The sequence below is a fragment of the Delphinus delphis genome, chromosome 3 (genome assembly GCF_949987515.2).
Source record: "Delphinus delphis chromosome 3, mDelDel1.2, whole genome shotgun sequence".
Classification (NCBI taxonomy): domain Eukaryota; kingdom Metazoa; phylum Chordata; class Mammalia; order Artiodactyla; family Delphinidae; genus Delphinus; species Delphinus delphis.
In genome coordinates, this window is record NC_082685.1 from 50057691 (window position 1) to 50075558 (window position 17868).

General features: G+C 40.8%; 1 protein-coding gene across 2 annotated transcripts in view; it reads left to right on the plus strand.

Annotated features, from left to right (window-relative positions):
• Positions 1-16962: 16962 nt before the first annotated feature.
• PPP2R2B (protein phosphatase 2 regulatory subunit Bbeta) overlaps positions 16963-17868 on the plus strand; it is a 431534-nt gene continuing 430628 nt past the window's right edge. Inside the window, exon 1 of one of the 2 annotated variants that reach the window (XM_060008592.1) lies at positions 16963-17437. In XM_060008592.1, the coding sequence (XP_059864575.1) occupies positions 17364-17437 (74 nt within the window). In that variant the 5' untranslated portion in view covers positions 16963-17363. The remainder of the gene's footprint in view (positions 17438-17868) is intronic. The other variant, XM_060008593.1, reaches the window with a different exon arrangement.

The following is a 17868-nucleotide window of genomic DNA, read 5'->3' on the forward strand; positions in this document are numbered from 1 at the left end:
GAGGCCAAACGAAGGAAAAGGAATTAGCCAGGCTCTTTAGACACATAGACCCAAGTTTTATTTAGGGTTTAACTATTCCTTTAGGCAAATTACTCATCTTCCCTGGGCCATCTTGAGAGGTTTTTTTTTTCTTAATTTATTTTATTGAAGTATAGTTGATTTACAATGTTGTATTAATTTCTGCTGTACAGCAAAGTGATTCATATATATATATATATATATATACACACATATATATTCTTTTCCATATTCTTTTCCATTTTGGTTTATCACAGGATATTGAATAGAGTTCCCTGTGCTATACCATAAAACCTTGTTGTTTATCCATTCTATATATAATAGTTTGCACCTGTTAATCCCGAACTCCCAGTCTATCCCTTCCTCCCCTCCCCCTGAAGCTTTCTTAATAAGATCTTGAAAAGTACTACATAGTACTTGGCCATGGTAGAGTAATAATAATGATAATTCTATTTAATCAGACTTCACTGGGCCAGATTCTGTAATAATAACTTTCAATATATTATCTCATTTAATTTTTGCCACAAGATACGAGGCAACCTCATTTTACAGAGGAGGAAATTGACGCTCAGAAAGTTCAACAACCTACCCCAGTAACACACCTGTCTGAAATCAGAGTTTGTGTGATAGCACACCCCTGGAAAACAGCCTGACACCAAGAACGGGCTCAGTGAAGACTTACTGAATGAATAGAGCCTTCAGCAGATACTAAATATCAACAAAGCAAAAAAAATTATGATTACCATTAATACAAAAATAATGAATGTTTACAGGAGAATAAACTAACTCATTTTAAAACAACCCATCATAAATATAACATAGCACTTTTCTGCTTTTAACATATATGGGTCACTTATTTTTTTACAACCCCCATGGGAGATAACTAGAGTAGGTTTTATAATCTCATGTTACAGGTATAAAAGAGATAGTATAGATATTACTGATAGTAGATAGATTATTCCTCACAGAGGCGAAAAGATTAAGGCGAATAGAGATAAATTTTAAATTACTCATGGTCTCATAGAGACCAGAAAGCAAACTTTTGAATCCTACACCAGCGATTTTTCTTCTGCTCATCTTCCACGACTCAATATAGATTGAAGATGGCTTTGGGGTGGGTAGCACTCTGTTCTAGAAGCACTGACTGTGAATTTGAAACATGGTTGAGTGTCTTGAAAACGCAGGGCATTGGTCACATGGCAGCCCAAGCGAAATCCTTTACTCAAGATGCTTCTAGTTGCAACAGGAAAATTCATCTAACATATGGAACAGCAAAAAAGTTATTACCTCTTCCTTAGTTCCGCAAATATCTGCTAAGTACCTACTGTGTGCTAGGCATTCTAGGCATTGGAGATTCAGTAGCGGAGGGGATAGACAATAGGTAAAATAAATAAGTGGGGCTTCCCTGGTGGCGCAGTGGTTGAGAGTCTGCCTGCCGATGCAGGGGACACGGGTTCGTGCCCTGGTCCGGGAGGATCCCACATGCTGCGGAGTGGCTGGGCCCGTGAGCCATGGCCGCTGAGCCTGCGTGTCCGGAGCCTGTGCTCCGCAACGGGAGGCCACAACACTGAGAGGCCCATGTACCGCAAAAAAAAAAAAAAAAAAAATTAAATAAATAAGTGGAATATAACATATAAGGTTATAAGTGCCATTGAGGAAAGTAAAGCAACAGAAGGTCTAGGGGTGTGGGTGTTCTCTTTTAAATAGGATGGTCAAGATGTCATGCAAAAGATAACATTTTAGCAATGGTTTGAAGAAGGTGAGAGATCAAGTCATATGGATATCTCGGAATGAGAGTTCCAGATACAGGTAATGGTCAGTGCAAATGCCCTGAGGCAAGAGCTTATCTGGTATGTTCAAGGACTAGACATGAGGCTAGTGGGGCTGAAGTTGAGTGAGCAAAGAGAGAAGTTGTGAGAGGTGGAGACAAGAGAGATGATGACAGGCAGATGCAAGCAGGGGCCTTAGAGACCATTACAAAGACCTGAACTTCTGCCTGAATGCGGTAGAGAGCCACTGCTCATAAAATGCTCTTTTTAACATCAGGTCAATAATAAACAGTAAGGGGCCAGGGTCAGAAGCAAAGAACCCAGTTAAGCAGTTACCGCCATTACCTAGTTTCACATAAGTCCTGAGGCAGGGAGCCCCCCAGAGCTGACTAATTCCCTGGCTGAAGTACAGCATGGAGGACTCAGATTCTCTTCATCTCCCTGCCTTGCTATCTGTGGAATGTCAGCTTTGTCCCAAGACAACTGCAGCCATTCAGGGTGTCACACTCAGAGAGACACAACAATATCCAGTGAAAAGACATGGTTGTGGGGGTTTTTTTGACAATTTTTTTCTTCCAGATGTCCCTAACGATTTCTTATGTTGTCCCCGTGGCCTCAGTCTGAGTCATATACCCACTTTTAAACCGACATGGACAAGGAAAGTGGGGTTAGCCTAGCTGCTTTACATAGATCAGGCTTGCATCTAAGCTTGGTACAGGATGGTCATCTCCGAGTAGAGGATGCCACAATAAAATCTGGGCTTTCCAGCAAGGAATGGGCTGCCATTCCAGGTAGTCCAACAACAGTGTCAACTACAGGAAGCACAGGCAGACCAATCCTAATGCTACCACTGGGCAAAGGGTGGAGGTTCACTGGCTAGTTCTTTGTAGAACATTTGGCTCCAGTAAATCCAAATGCCAAGCTTCCCTTGGCTGACTTCCTTGAAGATGCTGTCTAGATGTATGAGAAGATAACTAGCCTTTTGTTTGCTTCTTATGTTACTGATTAAGCAGGCTGAGCATCATCCCACTTATTGCCTATGTTATTCGTTAGTGTAATTTAAAAGCCAAGAATAAATAATTAAGCACATGGACCCTGTGGAGTGACACCTGGTTTTGGGCCCAAGGTTTCAAGGAAGTATTATGCCTTTTTTCTTCAGTGTTTATTTATTTTTTAATTTAATTTTATTATTTTTTAACATCTTTATTGGAGTATAATTGCTTTACAATGGTGTGTTAGTTTCTGCTTTATAACAAAGTGAATCAGTTATACATATACATATGTTCCCATATCTCTTCCCTCTTGCGTCTCCCTCCCTCCCACCCTCCCTATCCCACCCCTCCAGGTGGTCACAAAGCACCGAGCTGATCTCCCTGTGCTATGCGGCTGCTTCCCACTAGCTCTCTATTTTACGTTTGGTAGTGTATATATGTCCATGCCACTCTCTCACTTGGTCACAGCTTACCCTTCCCCCTCCCCATATCCTCAAGTCCATTCTCTAGTAGGTCTGTGTCTTTATTCCCATCTTGCCCCTAGGTTCTTCATGACCTTTTTTTTTTTTTCTTAGATTCCATATATATGTGTTAGCATATGGTATTTGTTTTTCTCTTTCTGACTTACTTCACTCTGTATGACAGTCTCTAGGTCCATCCACCTCACTACACATAACTCAATTTTGTTTCTTTTTATGGCTGAGTAATATTCCATTGTATATATGTGCCACATCTTCTTTATCCATTCATCTGTCAATGGACACTTAGGTTGCTTCCATGACCTGCCTATTGTAAATAGAGCTGCAATGAACATTGTGGTACATGACTCTTTTTGAATTATGGTTTTCTCAGGGTATATGCCCAGTAGTGGGATTGCTGGGTCATATGGTAGTTCTATTTTTAGTTTTTTAAGGAACCTCCGTCCTGTTCTCCATAGTGGCTGTATCAATTTACACTCCCACCAACAGTGCAAGAGGGTTCCCATTTCTCCACACCCTCTCCAGCATTTATTGTTTGTAGATTTTTTGATGATGGCCATTCTGACTGGTGTGAGATGATATCTCATTGTAGTTTTGATTTGCATTTCTCTAATAATTAATGATGTTGAGCATTCTTTCATGTGTTTGTTGGAAATCTGTATATCTTCTTTGGAGAAATGTGTATTTAGGTCTTCTGCCCATTTTTGGATTGGGTTGTTTGTTTTTTTGATATTGAGCTGCATGAGCTGCTTGTAAATTCTGGAGATTAATCCTTTGTCAGTTGCTTCATTTGCAAATATTTTCTCCCATTCTGAGGGTTGTCTTTTGGTCTTGTTTATGGTTTCCTTTGCTGTGCAAAAGCTTTTAAGTTTCATTAGATCCAATTTGTTTATCTTTGCTTTTATTTCCATTCCTCTAGGAGGTGGGTCAAAAAGGATCTTGCTGTGATGTATGTCATAGAGTGTTCTGCCTATGTTTTCCTCTAAGAGTTTTATAGTGTCTGGCGTTACATTTAGGTCTTTAATCCATTTTGAGTTTATGTTTGTGTATGGTGTTAGGGAGTATTCTAATTTCCTACTTTTACATGTACCTCTCCAGTGTTCCCAGCACCACTTACTGAAGAGGCTGTCTTTTCTCCACTGTATATTCTTGCCTCCTTTATCAAAGAAAAGGTAACCATATGTGCATGAGTTTATCTCTGGGCTCTCTATCCTGTTCCATTGATCTATATTTCTGTTTTTGTGCCAGTACCATACTGTCTTGATTACTGTAGCTTTGTAGTATAGTCTGCAGTCAGGGAGCCTGATTCCTCCAGCTCCGTTTTTCTTTCTCAAGATTGCTTTGGCTATTTGGGGTCTTTTGCGTTTCCATACAAATTGTGAATTTTTTTGTTTTAGTTCTGTGCAAAATGCCAGTGGTAGTTTGATAGGGATTGCATTGAATCTGTAGATTGTTTTGGGTAGTAGAGTCATTTTCACAATGTTGATTCTTCCAATCCAAGAACATGATATATCTCTCCATCTATTTGTATCATCTTTAATTTTTTCATCAGTGTCTTATAGTTTTCTGCATACAGGTCTTTTGTATCATTAGGTAGGTTTATTCCTAGATATTTTATTATTTTTGTTGCAATGGTAAATGGGAGAGTTTTCTTAATTTCACTTTCAGATTTTTCTTCATTAGTGTATAGGAATGCTAGAGATTTCTGTGCATTAATTTTGTATCCTGCTACTTTACCAAATTCATTGATTAGCTCTAGTAGTTTTCTGGTAGCATCTTTAGGATTCTCTATGTATAGTATCAAGTTATCTGCAAACAGTGCCAGCTTTACTTCTTCTTTTCCGATTTGGATTCCTTTTCTTTCTTTTTCTTCTCTGATTGCTGTGGCTAAAACTTCCAAAACTATGTTGAATAAGAGTGGTGAGAGTGGGCAACCTTGTGTTGTTCCTGATCTTAGTGGAAATGGTTTCAGTTTTTCACCATTGAGTACGATGTTGGCTGTGGGTTTGTCACATATGGCCTTTATTATGTTGAGGAAAGTTCCCTCTATGCCTACTTTCTGCAGGGTTTTTATCATAAATGGGTGTTGAATTTTGTCGAAAGCTTTCCTGCATCAATTGAGATGCCCGTATTGTTTTTCTCCTTCAGTTTGTTAATATGGTGTATCATATTGATTGATTTGCATATATTGAAGAATTCTTGTATTCCTGGGATAAACCCCACTTGATCATGGTGTATGATCCTTTTAATGTGCTGTTGGATTCTGTTTGCTAGTATTTTGTTGAGGATTTTTGCATCTACGTTCATCAGTGATATTGGCCTGTCGTTTTCTTTCTTTGTGACATCTTTGTCTGGTTTTGGTATCAGGGTGATGGTGGCCTTGTAGAATGAGTTTGGGAGTGTTACTCCCTCTGCTATAGCTTGGAAGAGTTTGGGAAGGATAGGTGTTAGCTCTTCTCTAAATGTTTGATAGAATTCTCCTGTGAAGCCATCTGGTCCTGGGCTTTTGTTTGTTGGAAGATTTTTTTTTTTTTTTTTTTTTTTTGCGGTATGCCGGCCTCTCAGTGTTGTGGCCTCTCCCATTGCAGAGCACAGCCTCCGGACGCGCAGGCCCAGCAGCCATGGCTCACGGGCCCAGCCACTCTGCGGCATGTGGGATCTTCCCAGACCAGGGCACGAACCTGTGTCCCCTGCATTGGCAGGCGGACTCTCAACCACTGCGCCACCAGGGAAGCCTTGTTGGGATATTTTTAATTACAGTTTCAATTTCAGTGCTTGTGATTGGTCTGTTCATATTTTCTGTTTCTTCCTGATTCAGTCTTGGAAGGTTGTGCATTTCTAAGAATTTGTCCATTTCTTCCAGGTTGTCCATTTTATTGGCATAGAGTTGCTTGTAGTAATCTCTCATGATCCTTTGATTCAGTAAGTATATTACACCTTTCCAAGCAATAAAATGAACAACTTAAAGAACTTTTTAATTGGGAGATTAAAAAAAAAAAAAAAAGGCAGGACATGCAAGTGACCTGCAGTTCAAAACACAAAGTCCTGTCAGTTACATTCTATCCCACCTGTTCAGCACACCATCCAAGTGCTGCAAACACAAGAGAGTTCAGAGGAACAGTGTTATAACCCCTTAATTGCTACATCACCCAATAAGTTACAATTAAAAAGCTCCTTGTAACAAGAAGTCCACCTATCCGCAGATATTGGAGAATCCCAGGCTCTTCCGTACATTACTGAAAAAAATGCAAATACATTCATAAATGCAAAAAAACTTTAGGTAACATGACAACCCACATCTTTCGCTGTTCAGACTCTACTGGCCACCACAGTATTGCGGAAACGTTCCATTGATTTTGGCAGCCCAGGCTCCAGAAATGCACACCCACGTTTTCATCCCAGTTATGTAACTCTGAGTATGCATTTAACCTCTCTGTGCCTCTGTTTCCTCATCTGTAACATAGAGAAAATAATTGAAGCCACTTCAAGGGCCCTTGTGAGGATGAAATTAGGTAATATATATAAAGTATTTATAACACAGCATGGAATATAGTCAGCATCAATAAATGTTTGCTCTCTCAGTATTAGGACTAATTTAGCCATTATACCAACTCTGTGAAGGAGGTATTCTAATACCCAGATTTTGGCTGAAGAAACTGAGATTCAAAGAGTTTAAATGACGCAGAGATCCCTCTAAACTTGTTAGTAACCAGAAGACCTATGATTTAAACCTAGACGTGAACACTCAAGTGAATTAATAATGTTGACATGTGGTGCTTCAGAGACCAGGTGCTGGAATCAGGACGCTGAGTCAGAATCTTGGCTTTGTCATTACCAGTTGTGTGTCCTCAAGCAAGTACTAAAAATAATAGATCCTGTATCATAGGGATGTTGCAAGACTTAAATGAGATAATGCTTGTTAGTATTTAGCTCAGGGAACTGCACTCAGCAGGAGCCCCATAAACATTCTTTCATTTTTTTGTAAGGAACAGCAATGGCCTTAGTCAACTCCACTTACTTCCTCCAAAAGCCTACCCACACACCTTAGCGTCATCCTTGACTCTGCATTCCTAATTTCCCTCAACGCACCTGCTCATGTAGTCTAAGTCCTATGTCATTCTTGCTCTTGAATATCTCAGATATAACCTCTAGAATCCCTTGACCTCTCCAACACCATTGCCACTCTCCTCGTTTGGGCACCACCTTCCCTTCTCTGGATATTGAAGCAGCCTCCTTGGTTTTCTCCATCCTCCTTCTTGTCTTGACCACCTCCAGCCTGTTCTTCACCCTGTACCTGCAGTCGTATTTCTCCTGTGCACACATGTCACTTGCCTCCCTAAATCCTTCAGTGGGCCCCATTGTTCTTAGGATACTTCCAGCCTCACTCTCTGTTTTCCTTCATGTCCCCTGTGCTCCATTTTCCCCTCATGCCATAGTCCCTCACCTCCAGCACTACACATGTGCTGTCCTCTTTGCCACAAATATTGTTCACCCTCTCTTTCCCTGGCACCCTCGTACTCATCATTCACATCTCAGCCTTGGTTTCACTTTTCCTAGTAAGCCTTCCCTAACCCTGAACTCTCAGCTTGATGGCCCTTCCAGGAGGTCCTGGATGTTATCTATCATAGCACTTGCCAAATGCATTATGATTTCCTTACTCCTTGCATGTTTCCTCTGCTAGATCATAATCTCCATGAAGTCAGGGCCATATATAATGTGTCTACTACAACTACAAGTTGTATAAGCAGCCCTAACACCCAGCACAGGGCCTGGCACATCATGCTGCTGAACAAATATTATTGAATAAATGCATGCGTGAATGAATGACCACCAGCTTTCCAATCAGCAAAGCCCAACAAGACAGAAGACTCTAAGAAAATTCATCCTAGTGGCAAGAGTGATGTTTCTTATTACTAGTTCAATGCCCTGTCAGTAAAATTGGTGGATGGGATTCCTTCAAACTTAAATAATTTATCACAGAATAGAGCTGCCATTTTTCAATGTGCCAGTACCAGTGGCTGCCTAAAGACCCAAGTTAGACCAAATGGCGACAACATTATATTTTCAAATTGTCAAAACACTTTTACGAATATTGTTTCATAGGATTTATACACCAGATCTGTGGGAGAGTAAAGTGAGGACTCCAAGATATGAAGAAGTCCAGTTAGAACTCAGTTCTCCTCTCAGCGTGTTACTTGCCCACATGATGCTGCCTGATGTACAATTAATGTGGCCATTACCCCAGCCCTGGTGTCTGAAGACATATTGCTATAAAGCGGTGATTCTCACTGTGCGGATAGGGAGTGGGATAGGATTTTGCCCTCCAGGGGATATCCAGCAATGTCTAGAAACATTTTTTTTTTTTAATTGTCACGACTGAGGCAGGGAGGGCTTGATACTGGCATGTAGTAGGTAGAGGCCAGGGATGCTGCTAAACCTCCTACGATGCACAGCATAGACCTCCTCCCCCATCCTTCAGGGCTCCCACCCCAGCCTCTCTGCCACCACCGACAAATTCTCCAGCCCCGAATGTCAATAGTGCTGAAGCTGAGGAACCCTGCTGGAAAGCAAAGTCCATAGACAGAAACAGAGGGGAACGTAAGTGTGTAAATCTTTCCAGATGCCGAGAGACTGGTGAGTGCACAGACCATTTAAAGGCATGAAGTTTGAATTAAAACATAAAATACTCTGCAGACCAAACAGAACTCCTCACAGGCTGTGTGTGCAGTGCGGATTCTCCGGGGAAGTCTCGGCTGAATGAGCAAGCCTTGCTCTTTACCTCAAGAGCAACAGGTAGAACGTTCTCTCCCCGGCTGCCTCCTGAAAGATTTACTATTATGACCTCTCAGAATCAAGGAAAAACTTGGGTTAAAAGTGTTTTCCAGAGAAGGCATTAAACCTGATCACTCAAATACCTTTTCTTGTATCTCTAAAGGGTGGCCTAAGGGTCAGAAAACTAAGATCGCACCACCTGGATTCATGTGCTGGGTTGCCTTAAAATCCTCCAATATTCTCATCTGTCCGAAAGGAAATAGTGCTGCCTAGTACTGGGGAATAAGGCTGGAATGGATATCGTAGTCAGAGAAATCCAGAAGAAATATATTGTTTTTACCTTAGCATATTGATTCCTTTTCATACTGTTCATGGTGTAATTACAACCCAGAGCTGTGCAGGAGAGAAGCAGACAAGGCAATTCCTTTTGAGGAACTGGAAACACATTCTGGATTTACATTGTAATACTTTCTTCTTACAAAGGCTTTGAGACATAATACGGACTGAATAATTGGGTTGTTCTCTATCCAGCTTGGATAAAGGGAGGTTGAAGTCCACTCTTTCCAAATGAAAGCCAATTAGTGCATAGCCCAAACATAGAAGTTGGAATCTGCTTTATATATTTAAAACATGTTTTATAATTCCATGAATTTGGAGTAAATAGGGGGAAGAGTGAATTTGAGTTGTGAATAACTATAAAAAATTTTTAATGTAATATTATTATTTTCATATTCATAAAGTAGCATTAAGAAACATCTTACCATAGACTGACTAATAAACAGAAGTAGTCACTATTCCCCCATATAATTCTTGAGGTTCCCTACCTTCAAACTATTGCTCTAATTATTACTTCCTATCAGAATGTTCTTACCACTCACATCTCTACAGATTCAAGTTCTCCCTGTCCTTCAAATCCTATCTCAAATGCCACCACCTCCAGGAAGTCTTCTTGGAATCTGATCCCATGTCCCAGTTAGGTGTGAGAGTTTCCTACTGTGCACTTACTTATCTCTTACTCTCTTATGGACCTTCTGTAATTTTTAATATATTGATATTTAGATTTTTCATTTATTTCTTTATTTCTTACCTCCCTACTCACCTTTACACGTTGTGTCTTATCCATCCCCCCACTCCCACAGCCCTTGGCTTTGTGTCTTAGAAATAGTAAACTTTCAATGCATATTGACTCTCTGGGGTCATTGATGGGTAGGTGCATGGATTTGGTTAGATTTCTCCCACATGATTATGCTAGTCATTAGTAAACCCTTTCTTTCAAATAGGTCAGAAGTAAACTTGACCAGCCCTGATCAAATGTTCACAAGTTCCAAATAAGTAGACACAGAAGTTTAGTATCATTCTAGGTATTCTGTCTTACACTAGACTACACAGGAGAGAATGTCAAGATCACGGAGCCCAGGAAGCAGCACAGCATCTACACAGCATGGGAGTAGGAGCGAGAAGTCTGCACTAGAATCTTAGTTCCTCTACCTGCTTACACTTGGCAAGTTACTTAATATCTCTACACAAATTTCCTCATGTATAAACAGATAAAATAATAACATTTACTTTATTATAATTTTTAAGAGGATTAAATGAGTTCTTCTAGGTATAGTGGTTAGTAGAGTGGCTGGACCTAGTAAGAACTCAGATTTGGTGGTGGTTGTAATTACGATTCTTATCATCATCTATTAAAATCAAATCAGATTTCTATGGTTTAGAATCTATCATCTATCTATCTATCTGTCTCTCTGTCTATCTGTCTATCTATCTATTTATCTTTCTGTATATCTATCTTATCTATTTATCTATCTATCTATTTATCTATCTATCTATCTATCGGCTACTTGCTCCAACATCTCAATAAATTAGGAGAAGTTATTTGTCTACTTTTTGTAGGTACTATGAGAATTAGTATAAAAAAGTTGGTGGGAAATGTGCTTGGCTTTATTATGCTTTTCATTCTATAGTCTTTTCAATGAGAGCCAAAATATTCTGTTGTAAATGACTATTGTTTCTTTCTTTGCTGCATGGTAGCATCTGCTCTAAATCGAGCCTCTCCTCCATCTTCAGAATCCGCTTTAGTCTGATCTGTGGCTGCCTACCTCTCACTTGCTTTAGTCACATGCCAAGACAGCTGACTCAGCAACTGGTCCAGTCTGCCAATCAGAAATGTGGATCAAATCTCCACTGACTTCTCCGCTAGGTCTGTGGGATGCCACAGTGATCAAGACAGTGCACCCTTTGCCCCCACCGAACTTATAGTAATGCAGTGAATCAAACACTAAACAATTTATTAGTTTATTTTTTTTGGTGCACATATTTTATTTTTAATTGATTTTAGTTGATTTTATTACTTTAAAATAATCAAATATTTCAGTCATTAAGTTGGAAGAAAAAATATCTCTGAAGGTAAATTGTAGGCTGCAGAGAGTGGAGGAGAGGATCAAAACCCTTTCTTGTCCAGCACCTTGTCTTTCAGCCCTCAGCTGAAATGTCACCTCCTCAGAGAAGCCTTCTGTGACCATCCAAGAAAAGCAGCCACTCTACTACATCCCTTATTTTATTTTCTTCCGTCTACTATTTTTAAAATTAAGGTATAATTGACACAGGTTCAGGTGTGCATTATGATCATACTATATTTGTAAATATTGTGAAATGATCACCTAAATAAGTCTAGTTATCTGTCACCATATATCACTACAATATTTTTTTCTTATGATGAGAACTTTTAAGATCTACTCTCTTAGTGACTTTCAAATATGCAATACAATATTATTAACTAGAGTCACCACACTTTACATTACATCTTCATGGCTTGTTTATTTTATAACTGGACGTTTGTGCTTTTGACCACTTTCACCCATTTTGCCTGCCTCCCACACCCTGCCTCTGAATATCACCAATCTGTTCTCTGTATCTGTGAGCTTGGGCTGGGGTTTTTTTGCTGGTTTGTTTTAGATTACACATATAAGTGAGATCATATGGTATTTATCTTTTTCTGTCTGATTTAGTTCACTTAGCATAATGCCATCAAGTTCCACACATGTAGTCACAAATGACAAGATTTCCTTCTTTTTATGGATGAATAATATTCCATTGTATATATATGTGTGTGTGTGTGTATACATACACACACACACACACACACACACACACACACACACAAAATGTATCTTCTTTATCCATTCATCCATTGGTGGACACTTAGGTTGTTTCCACATCTTGGCTATGGTAAATAATGCCGCAGTGAACATGGGGGTGCATATGTCTTTTTGAGTTCGTGGTTTCATTTTCTTTGGATGAGTACCTAGAAGTGGAATTGCTGGATCACTATTCGTTTTTCCACCATCTGAAATAACCTTGTTGATATAATATTTACTTGTTTATTGTCTATCTCCTTCTTCTAAAATGTAAACTCAGTGAGCTAAACCTTAATATATTATTTACTGCTGTATCGCCAACATCTAGAAGCGTGCCTAGAATTTAAAAGCTGCTAAAAATATTATCTTGTATCAATGGATGAATGAACTAAAAAAAAGAGGTTCCTTTTCCTTGCAGATCAGAAAGTACCAAATTGTGAGTTTCACACACTGACTGGAGAGTGTGGGGAAATTGATGACAATTATGTCAGAATTCCCCTTGTTCAGTTCAACTCAATTCAGTCCAGCACGTATTTATTGAATTCCTATTATGTGTCAGGCAGTGAGCCTCACACTTAGGATTCAGGAGAGAAAAGTCAAAGTCCTACCCTCCTCCCACTTAGAGCCTGGCAAGGGAGATAGACACTTTATAGCAGTGATCAAAGTAATTGAATAGCATTTACTTTGTGCCATGTAGAATTCTAATCACTTTCATAAGTTACCTTATTTAATCCTCATCACAGCCCTGTATGTTAGGAGCGATAATTATACCTGAAGGAGAGGGCAGGTATTTTATCTGTCTTGTTTACTATTGACTCCTTAGCATCCTGGCATACACAGATGCTCAATGAATATGATCAATAATAAATGAGTGTTTTAAAAGGGGAGGATGGTATTTGAGAGTCTGTAGCAGATGGATTTGACCCTGTCTGAGGCATTAAGAAACCTCTCTCTGATGATGTGACATTCTATCTAAGATTTGAAGAATGAATAGGAATTTGCTCTGTTTTGACCTGAGAGTGAAAACCTGGGCAGTCTCAGCCTGACTGATCTTAAATAATCTAATATTTCCCCCCTGGAATTTAGTTTACTTCTTAGCAAAATGAAAGACTGTGATGATGATATTTCCCCAAAGAACGTTGTAAAAACATGTTAAAACAGAATGATCAGGGTAACTTTCCCATAAGAGTTGGGCTTCAGTGAGAGAAGGCAATGTAAACGGGACCAATGGGAATGGGCTGCTGGGAGGCCCCAAGTTCATTGACCCCAAGGCAAGGGCTCCGTCCGGCTGGGACTTTGCAGGACAAAAGTGATTGCTTCTGATCTCCCAAGAGGTCAGTCTAAAGAAAGCTTGGAACAGCCTGGTCCACAGTACAGCACTCAACAATCTCCCAATTAATTACTTTTTTTTTTTTTTTGCCATTTGATGTCGGAACCTGGCATGTGGAAGTAATCTGGGGTGTTTCTTGTCTCTGGGCCAGACTCCAGGCCCTTCTCGCATGGCACCTAAAATGGGTCACCTTTATCTTTCCCTCCTCCTAGGCTTCTCATTTCTCTTTCTCTTTCTGCTCTTGGGCCCTCCCTCCAGGCACCTCTGCCACTGCCTTGGAGCCTCCCCTCCCCTGAGAAAGATTCCATCCTCTCCTGGTAGCCCTGCTCTTATCTGTGATGGCATTAGGCATATCAGAGTCTAGTTCCACTTATGGAGTAAATGACTGCTAACTCTTTATTTGCTAGGCTTCAGTAAGATAATTGCCTTTTAATAGGAACTTTTTATAATTAATACCTAATGCAAAAGCATGGATACTTTTTTTTTTCAACTGGGCAAATACCATGTTATTATTATTTCTCTTACTGGATTGCAGACCACACACTTGGACAAAACCTCAGAGATGGAGGCCAATCCATCCTTTACCAGTGGACCAGACACTTAGAATGTAAAGACGAGTGTAGCAGGTTGACCAAAACTGCCCGACACTGGGTGATCTTGGGTGGCCTTGGGTGACCCTGGGTGGCCCTAGGTGATCTGGGGTGACTCTGGGTTACCCTGCGTGGCACTGGGTGACCCTGGGTGATTCTGGAATGACCTTGGGCAGCCCTAGGTGATGCTGAGTGACCCTGGGTGATCCTGAATGACCTAGAGTAAAAGCATGGATCTTTAACCTTGAGCTTTTGGGACTCTATAATCCCAAAGAATCTTTTCAGAACCTCTTCCTGCTGTCACCCCTTTAATGCTGTATTATAATAGTTTATTAGTCCTTGTAATAATGTACTGCATTAGAGCAGGGATGGTATCTTATATCCTGTATCCCCATCACTCAGTCTAATGCCTGATATAACTTAAGGTAGCAACCAATTGTTGGACAAACGTGGTGAGACAAAGGATTTACAAGAAGGGTGTTTAAAAAACTTTGTTACCCTGACCCTTCAAGCCAAAGCATGAAATGAAATACCTTACTCCAGAGGTTCTTAAACTTTAAAGAATCATGTGGATTGTCAAATACTCAGATTCCTTGTCTGTCCCCAGAGAGTCTGAATCAATAGGCTTCAGGGCTGTGAAATCTGCATTCTCTACAAGCTCATCAAGTGATTCTGGTGTAAAAACACTAGATTTCCTCAGGGAGCTGTTTGACTTTGGATAAATTATTACATCTTCTCAGCCAGTTTTGTCTTCTGTAAAATGGGATTGTTCAGAATCAAAGAGAAAAAAAGGATGTGAAAGCCCGTTGAACAGTTCAAGTAGTGCAGAACAAACCACCTGCATGGCAATCATCTGTCCAAGGAGAGTTCCAGTTTGTCCTTCCTTTCCCTTGCCCATTCTGCAGATGCGTAGATAGGGTCCATAGGCCTGGCACTAAATCAGGCATTTTAATGGCACTGTGTTTAACCTTTCGTCTAAGCCACCCTATCTTGCCCTCATGATATCATGTAAGATTCTATTATTATCCTTATTAGATCTGTAATGAGGCTTAGAGATGTTGAGTCAGTTGCCCAAGATCACACAGTAAGTCAATATCAAAGGTAGGCTTCAACATTAGCTGTCTAATGGCAGCACCACCCTCTTAACCCCACCCGCTCTCGCACTACTCTGAGGTTGGTATGCGGCCATAGAAGCTCAGAGAAGGCTAACAACGACAGTAAGAACAGCATTGGCAGTGACAGTTTACCAAGCGTCTACAACGTACCAGGCGCATCGTAGGCTTATCTCCCTTCATTCAAGAATACAAGAGGAAAACCTTGTTCCCATTTTATAGATGCAGAAACGAAGTCTCACGGGTGTTAAAGTTATGTTTATATCTACCCAACTAATGAGTGAACGCACTGGGATTCACACTGTGTCAGCTTGACCCCAAAGCCCACACTCCTTCCATCTTGACTCATTACCGATCAGGGATTAGAAGTTCTGTATCTCTCAGGAAGATGCCTCTGGATTTGCTCTTCTGTTGTGATTTTGAGATTATTCACACAACCAATCCAGACCTTTTAGGCATTGTTTAAACAGCAACTTACTTGGGATGGCCCAACCTTGCCAGGTCTCTGGGTCTAAGGAAGTGAAGGGTTGTATGACTATCAAAGGGCTAAAATGTCCTGTCCCCACCAGTAGTTTGTCATCATGTTGCAATGATCCAAAAATCAGGGAGAGAGCATGTTGGTGGAAGAGTGGATTTGCATCCTGGCCTGCACTGACACTATAACTAATTATGGCTCTAAGTCTTTGCTCTTGTGGGCGGGCCAACACATTTCTCCAATGCTAAGTTAAGTAGTTTTGTAAAGAGGAGAGCCCATAAAGGCTCAAAAATTATTCTATCAGATTTCAAGGCACACTTTTATATTAAACCTTATTTTAAAAAATTTCACTCAGGGGAATACTGGTTTTCCTTTGAGGACCATTTAAATCATTTCCTCGTGCCTCTGAATGCGGCACAAAAACATTCATCTATTTCTCTTTATCATAGTCACTAGTGTGTTTGACAGAACTTATAAATCTCCAACTGGTGCCTTGTGCTCACCTTCCAGTGGTAAGGTTTCCGAAGTTATTACTATTTCCTGGGTCATAACCAAACCAATTCCCCAATCCAAATCGTTTATATTTGGCAATTGGTCCTTTCCTTTAATATTCTCATTCTCTCTCTGTCTCTCTCTCTCCCTCCCTCCCTCCCTCCCTCCCTCCCTCCCTCTCTCCCTCCTCCCCCTCCCCCTCCCCCCTCCCTCCCCCTCTCCCTCCCCCTCTCCCTCTCCCTCTTCCGCTCTCCCCTGCCCTCTCATTTGCAATCTCAGTGAGAGTTTTGGTAAAGTTGTATAATCCTTGCATCAACTTACTCGTTACATATTGTCATATGCCATCAGGGTGCACGGCTTGGTGAAGGGCCAGTTCACTCGGGTTTAGTCTCTATTCTTGTGCTGTGGCTTTAAATTCGTACAGCAAATAACTCAGAACCAAGTTATTGCCTCGGTGTGAGTGCTGGCAGGAAAAAACAGCCGTAGTGGAGCACAGGATCTGTCTGTGTTAGCCCTCTGTCACCGACTACTCAACCCAGCTTTTGGCTTCACCTAAGTGATAAATGGTCCTATTGTTTGGGTTTCATATTAAAAAAATAGAACTCAATCTAGATTAAGCAAGGACAGAGACCCATTTCATTGCACTGTACTTTAATATTCCTGAGACCCATGGCATTACGGGTGGCTCTTTTAACAGCCATCTCTCTCCAGGGCGGAACACTATGCTGTCTTTGTTTCATCTGATCTTTCAGCTAAATAAGAGATGGTCACTTATCCTCGCGACTCCCATATCCTGCTGGATTTCTATTGCTAAAAGAAACTGACCACACGGGAAAAGGGAGAGGTTTCAGGCAGGGCATTTCAGCGTGTGTTTACAGGCAAGACTGACTTACTCAGCAAATCCTGCTCGGAGGAGCTGCAGCCAATGAAGAGGCTATATCCCGGCTTGCTTGGGGGCTTCTGAGTTTGAGCTGCATGCAGAAATGTAAGGCAGTGCTTCCTGGCGCTGATGGCAAAATGGGACCCATCTCCAGTTATTCCTTGGGCTCCCCAGCTTTGCAGCACTGGGAGCGAGCCTCCATAAACATGTGGGTGATGTAGTCAGCTTTAAGGGCCGAGAGAATCCTTATGGATTCAGGAGACTGGTTTTTTATTTAGATTTTTTTTCTTTTTCCTTTTTTTTTGGAAGATGAAATGCTTCTCTCGTTACCTGCCTTACATCTTCAGACCTCCGAATACCATCCTCTCTTCCAGCTGCCACACAGAAGGTACAGACCAGAGAGGGAGAGCATCTGGGTGGGTGGGAAAAAGTGGGCTGGTGTCTGACTTCCCACAGGCTCTGCTGATACTGCCTTCTGTAGCTACTAGATGACTGTCGTGCCCGGCAAAAGCTTGTATCTCACAGACTTAGATCTGCTTCTAAAATCAGTCTGTCTTCTCCAAGGAAAGTATTTTCTGAAGCGCAGGATAATATTGCAAAGGTGATCTCAGAACTGATACAACTGAGTAGAAAATAATTTAGAAATATTTTGCCAATTTCCCTTGTTCTCCTTCACATGCAAACAAGTAACTGGAACTAACGTTAAAGGGGGAAAAAATTGCTGTAGATACTGCCACATACATTTATCCAAGCTCTCTGTTTTGTCACTGTCCTTTTAATAACTTGGTGTATGCCCAAGAAAGCAATTAGCAAAATAGA